Genomic DNA, 7,354 nt, shown 5'->3' on the forward strand with positions numbered 1-7,354 from the left:
CTAAACCAAGCGCTATTGTACATTATTGAATTTGTAATTTTTGTAATTTTTTTGTTTTGGATTTGCTAAGTTGTATGATCAACATCAACCTTAAGCTTTTGTAGAATAAGATGACATTGATGGAGTTGAGGTATAATAACCTGATAATGTAGAAGCACTTGGACCAGTATCATTGTTACTTTGTTTTCTTGGTTGAACCAAGTTAGCAAATGTACCAGTCAAGCCTGAACCAAGATCATCTTTAATGAATCTACCTGCAACAGCTGGACCAGCAATACAAGCAATGAAGATAATCAAAATCAATAAGTATAAGGCAAAGTATTTTCTAACCATTCTCTTTCTTAATTTAGCTTGTTTCAATGAGTAAATTGGTGGACGAATTTGTCTGGAAGGTTTCAACCAGAACAACATAACTGAATGCCATCTATCCATTAATGGAACTAAAATCAATGGGAATTGAATGAATAATAAGATATGACCTAGAACGAAATCAGCAGCAAATTCTGACAATTCAATGACTTTAGCAGTGAATTCTCTGGCTGGTTGTGACAAAGCAGCCCAACCCATACCTTTACCGTACCATTTACCAGTCCAGAAAGCAGTGTTAGCATTATCACTCTTCAATTCTCTAGTCAACATAAATGCAGTCATTAATTTAAAGATAAATCTTTGACAGTAGATAGAAGTAGCAACACCTAATAACATTCTAGCGAAATTGAAACCTTCGAGAACCCACATAACAATAAAGAAAATGATGTGAACAATAACTGCAACACCATGGGCAATACCAGCCATAACAGAACCAGTCTTTTTACAACACATACCAAACAATGGACCTGAACAACAAGACATGGCTAAACAAAAGAACAAGACACCCATATCAATAGCAATTGGAGCTAAAGTACAGATAACAACACGTAAAGCTGAATTAACTGGATCAACATCTTTAACACCGTTTTGAGCATTAATGAAAGTAAATGCAACAAAACAACCAGCGGCGTAAATAGTAGTTGGGATAATTTCAGCAAACATAATGTTGGTACGATGAGCTCTTGAAGCATCACCAGCAGCTTTTTCAGATTCTAAACCTAAAACCTTACGTTTGAAACCAGTGATACGTGATCTTGACATACGGACATAACCAATCCATGAATTTCTGTGCCATTTGTTGTTACCTCTTGATAACCATCTGATGTAATCTCTGTAATCAATAAAGAAATCTTCCCAAGCAAATTGATGTGGGTTGAAAATGAATGGTGAGAACATCAATGATGATAATGAAGCCCAGAACCATAATAAAGCTGGTTGCCAATGTGAAACAGTACCGAACAAGATTAATAACATACTTCTAGCACCCATATAAATGGCTGAACCAGCAAATCTTGAGTATAAGACAGAGAATGGAATACGGGCAGTAGCAAAACCACGACCTGTTGAAATATAACGGGCACCACCAACTGATAAATCATTTGATAAAGCTGAAGAATATATTTGACCAACGAAAACTTCAAACATTGGTGATAATGATAACAAATGACGGAAGAATCTTTGGGTAGCTTTCCAAACACCACGTTCAATCAATTCTTGGACAACAATAGGAATGAAAGAAATGAAGAAAACGATGAAAATGGATAAAGTATAACGTCTAACCCAATCAATAGCTGGAGCCAAATTGTAACAACCAATTGGATATAAGATATCAGTAACTGGTTTATTTCTGTCATAAGAACATAAGATAGATTCATGAGCCAATGAGTTTAAGTTAACTAAAGTTAAAATAAACATTTGTAAAGATAATTGAATGAACAAGTTGTTAATATGGAAACCAGCATGAGCATAGTAGAAAGATAAGAATCTATCTAATGGTAATTGAGTACCCAAGTAGTAATATTCACGAGACAACATTTGTTCACCCATACCAGCACCAATCTTGGTTGTGAAATTCAAAATTGAACCAAAACCTAAATCTCTACCTTTACCACATTGGAAATATTCAGAATGTTTAATACGACCACCACGACATAAAGCAGTCATACCTGCATAAATATCTTCATTCAAATGTAAACCTTTTTGAGCTTTAGAGATACCACCTCTAGTAGTCATATAAGTAGCGTTAACGAAATCCGGATGACCATAATGTAATTTACCACCAATTTGAGACAAGGTTCTTGCGAATAAAGTACCGAATGTTTGTTCTTTACCTGCAGCAACATCACCTAAAACACCTGAGTTTTCAGAGAAAATATATTCTCTGGCACCAACAATAGCAACTGGATGGTTCTTGTTTTGTTCTTCAAATTTCAAACCAGGAGCATAAGGATTAACTTGTTCAACATTCATTTCTTCGAATTCAGCCAAGACAGATCTAATCTTCAAACATTCTTCCAAATAGTTATCTTGATTAGCATCAATCAATTGAATATATTCACCACGGTAGAAAATTAAAGCATGATTTTGGTTATCAGATTTACCATCACCAAGAATTGGATTACCAGATAATTGAACTCTGAATTTAGGACGACGACGACCATTTTCAAGAATTTCACAATGACCATCAATTAAAGCAGAATAGATTCTTGGTTCTTCACCTTCATTTAATGGAGGTTCTTCATCCAAGTAAGCAATTTGTAAATCTGGGTAAGCTCTTAATAAGAATTCAGCATTTTCTAATTCTTCTGGTTTGAATTTAGTCAATCTTTGCATAGAAACAACAAATTTGAATTTTCTTCTAGCCATTTTTTCTAATTCTCTTTCTAAACCTTCAGCATTACCACCAAACATTTGAACAATTTCAGGGTTTTCAACTCTGTATAATAATTTAATAGCTCTAGCATAATTCATGAAACCTGAAACAGTACGGTATAATGTTTGTGATCTTAATGAAGCCCAAATACGTGTACGTAAAGTATATTCTGGTGCAGCAGATTTGAAACCAATACAGTAGAATGGTAAATCATCAATTTTAGATTTTAATCCATGTTCATCTTTTTCATCTTCACCATTGTTTTCATATGCAGCAGTTTCTTCAGCTAAAATCTTGGTATCTTTAACAAAACAGTCCCATTCAACAGGATGTAGTTGTTTCAAATATTCTAATAAAGTAACACGAGAGAATTGATCATCTTCTCTAATAATTTCTCTTAATGACAACAAGATTTTTTCAGAATAATGAGGAACCATAACAGTAAATGTTGGCATGTTATCAACTGGTAATGGTTCTGGAATTGGAGTGGCTAATGATTGAGCAAAAAAAGAAATACGACGTTCAGCTTCAGAATTTCTTGGGAAAAATTCAGTTTCAAAATTGTTATCATCTTGAGAAACGAAGAAAGTTGGGGCTCTTAAAGTTCTTTTACCTTCAACTTCTGATGGAACTTGATGATATAATAATTTTTGAACATGATCAATAGCTAACAAATGCTCTCTGTACATAGAAATAACAATAGCATTCCAAACTTGTGAAATCAAAACTTTTGGTTTATATTTGATTTCCATATCAGTGGTGGCTAAAATTTTAGAATAAATTCTCTTTGGTAATCTTGTGAAAATGTTTCTCCATGGGGTTAAAATTGAAATACCCAAGTAGAATGAACGACCAACTGAGAAAACACAGTTACAAACAATGTACCACATATAAGTATCCAAGAAGAATAAAATCAAATCAGTCAAGTACATAAGACCTAATGTGATACGGGCTTGTTGTCTACACAAGACTGAACCCCACCAATATTCACCAATACATCTAGTCATAACCATTGTTGATAAAGTACGAATAGGATCTCTTAAAGATAAAATCAAGAAGAAATAAGATTCAACGTATTTGGCAATGAAAATAACAACCCATAAAAAGTATGACATCCACATATCTAAACCTTTTAATGGAGCAAATGAAGCAGTGAAAGTTTGAGAAGCAACATATTTTCTTGTGGAACCCTTCATATAAGAAGTGAATAACCCACCTAATGGCATAACAGCAAAGAAAATAATAGTAGCTAAAGCAACAAAGAACATGATGATTGAAACGGTTAATGCAGCTTTACTAACAACATCAATAGGATCATAAGCGAAAACGAAAATGATTGGACCTAAATTGATAGCAAGGATTAAAATCAAAAACCAGAAACGACGAGATAAATGTTGAGCACCAGCCCATTTTCTTGGAACGAAAAACCATTCACAAATAGTGGCTAAAATTTGAATAAATGTAGCTAAAGTACCAGCTAAAGCAGCAGAAGCCCATCTATAAGCTGGGACAGGAGGTTGATTCAACAATTGTTGATAATTCTTGGTGTATAAAGTTGGGGAGTTATAAGCCATATACATCCAGAAAATTGAACCATGGATAATCCAAATACGATTGAAATTTGTTAATAAATGGAACCAAGTTCTAATTTCTTTATAAGTTTTAAAGAAAACCATATCCCATGAAACTTCACCTAAACGAACATAACGTTCTTCAGGAGCTAAATCAACCAATCTTGAACCATCTTCAAAGACAATTTTAGCAATACCTTCTGGGTACCAGAATAATTGATTAACATCATCATAACCAATAACCTTGTTATGATCACGTTCACGTTTAACATAACGGCCATCAACAACTTCATAAACTTGAGATCTCAAGAAACGATAAAGTGGTGTAATAACTCTGTTTAGATAATCACCTTCTGGAACTGGTTCAACTCTTTGTTGACAAGCTGGAGATTCTAAATAATCAGAAGCACATTTATAGATAAAACATAAACATTCTGAAGTAAATCTAACTTGATTAGCTTCACCCCAAACTAATAAATAAAGTGCGATTTGACGAACACGTTCAATTGGAGATAAATTATTCATTCTAGCTTTCCATCTATAATCAGCAGCTTCTAATGAATTATCACCTTCTAAAGCATTCAAAGTATCTTCAGTGTTTTCACCACCTTCTTCAACAGCTTTTCTAGCCTTCTTTGATTTCTTTTTAGCTTTTCTAGCTTTTCTTGATAATTTACCTAAATTCATATTTCTAAATCCAACTTCATCATCAAGATCTAATTGAGCAGCAAAATACCATTTTTTATAATTTGCAGTATCACCACCAATATAATCAGCATGTAAAGATAATAAAGCTTGAGCTGGTGACATTCTTGAAGATCTTGAATCTAATAAAGTCATGAAATGATCGAAAACATTTCTCATAGAATCTCTTTGGAAACCAAATCTATTAGTTAAATCAATGAAAACATCTTCAATTTGTTCAATAGGAATTGGAGCTTGTTGATCAGCAGTCCAAGCTGGATAAGGTTCATTTGGTAAAGCAACGGCAATTGAACTTGGATCAAAAGCACCATTTGAACCATAAATTGGAGTTGAAGCACCAGATGATCTTGGACCACCATAACTCATTTGTGATGGAGTATATTGAGTACCATAATCATAACCTGGAGTACCTGGAGCATTTGGAGCACCATAACTAAAATCTGAAAAAGCTTCATTTTCACCACCTCTTGGTTGATCATAATAAGCATCTTGATTATAACCTTGATCATAAGCAGCACCAGTAGCTGGATCATAACCTTGAGAATAATAAGAAGCATCATTTTGAGGATCATAATATTCACCTTGGTTTAAACCTTCTTGTGAAGCATGGTAACCATCTTGATAATATGGACCTTGAGCATTTGGATCTTCATATTGATTATTATATTGATCCGGATATTGACCTTCAGCGTATTGCTGATTATACTGACCTTGTTGGTCGTAGTATTGGTTGTTATTATGTTCGTTGTTATACGACATCTATATTAACCAATGTTAGTATAATCCAATACTATAAGTTTTGAATATCCACAAGTATTAAAGATCAAAATTGAACAAAGAAAGAGAAAAGTATCAAATTCTCGTGTCTTTTTTTTTTTTGGACAATTTTTTGATCTGATCTAAAATTCCATCTTTTTAAACTTTCAAAATGCGAGAACGAAAAAATTGGAAATTTTGGTTTCATGAAAAAATGAAAAGCGCGTTTTCAAAAAACAATTTCGGCCACTTTCTCAATCCGGAAATTATTACCTCAAATAATTTTGCAAATTTGCGAAACTCTTGATAAATCCCAATTACCTCATTTGGAAACTTTTGCATAAAAAAGGCGATGCTATCAACTTTTCATACAAATCTGATCCACCGTGTAAAGCAGCATCCAAATTATCAAAAAACAAATCAAGGGATAAACAAACTGATGATATGGGTAATTTGAGGAAATAAACGCACTTGAATAACGAACCGCTCTGAAAAGTCTTCAAAAAATGGAATCTGTAGATCATGTTAGTGGATAGAAAATATAATTAATACTCACAATTTAAAACCAATCTTATCAATATATTCTTAAAACAGCTATTAAAGCGAATGTATAATCAAACTTGAATAATAATAAATTAACAATCTAGCAAATCTAATAAAACAACCACAGTATTAAAATAAAAAGAAACTTGATCTTCTATTTGATGTTCTTAAAATATTAACAAAAAATAAACAAAATGCAATATTCAGGAACCAGATCAAAGAATTTCAAATATCAAGTGAATGTTCTTTAACAACAAAAATTTCAAAAAAGCGAAAGTATGAAATAAATGAAACTTTCAAACAATGAGAACCAAAATTAATTCTCAGTTTATCTTTCCTTTCAAATGTGTTTCTTCAGTTTAATATATAAATCCCTTCTCTGATAAAAATAAACCAGATCAAAGAAAAACAAAAACAAAACCGAGACGTGATTAAACCCGTAATAAACAATGAATGAAATGAAATTAAATACCTATGTGTTTGAAGTATAAGCACCTTTTTGAAAGAATTCACTTGGTAAATTTGGAAAAACGGTTGATTGAATGGTAAAAAAAGATTTAAAAGAAGAATAAATTATGTTTATAAGGGTCGTCCTCTCAGATCTTTTGTAAGTCTGAGAGATTTATTTATGCAAAAATAATAAATTAAAATTTTAAAAAAAAAATTACCGGTCTCTACACGATTTTTTTGAGAGGACCTGAGACCCAAAGTTTTCAGAGTTTTTGCAGCGTTTTGGCTGACAAACAAGCGAAGCACGGACTACGGAAACGGATACTTACGAAAAACTAGAGTCTAGTCTTCCAGGCACGATTTTCACGTATCTACTATTTGTCGTTGATAGTAAATTCTTTTGATAACACTTAAAATAGATTTTTGTTTCTTTAAATTTAAAACTATAAAGTTAAATTTCAAATTTGTATAATGTTTCATCCAAATTAGTGAAAATGAGTATGTATTAAGTTATATATCTCCAATCTCCAATCTCGACATATAAAGTAGCAACCTTAAATATAACTGAGACTCGTCTCTCAGCTAG

The 7,354-nt window shown here is 32.6% G+C and overlaps 1 protein-coding gene across 1 annotated transcript; it reads right to left on the reverse strand.

The window, feature by feature from the left end:
- Positions 1-90: 90 nt before the first annotated feature.
- On the reverse strand, positions 91-5,778 carry FKS1 (1,3-beta-D-glucan synthase; the record flags this gene model as incomplete). Its single annotated transcript, XM_011274250.1, has 1 exon — positions 91-5,778. One exon carries the CDS (start codon positions 5,776-5,778, stop codon positions 91-93), a length of 5,688 nt encoding a protein of 1,895 aa, XP_011272552.1.
- Between the last annotated feature and the right edge of the window lie 1,576 nt (positions 5,779-7,354).

Source organism: Wickerhamomyces ciferrii, contig 00203, assembly GCF_000313485.1.
Source record: "Wickerhamomyces ciferrii WGS project CAIF00000000 data, strain NRRL Y-1031 F-60-10, contig 00203, whole genome shotgun sequence".
NCBI classification, from domain to species: Eukaryota; Fungi; Ascomycota; class Saccharomycetes; order Phaffomycetales; family Wickerhamomycetaceae; genus Hansenula; species Hansenula ciferrii.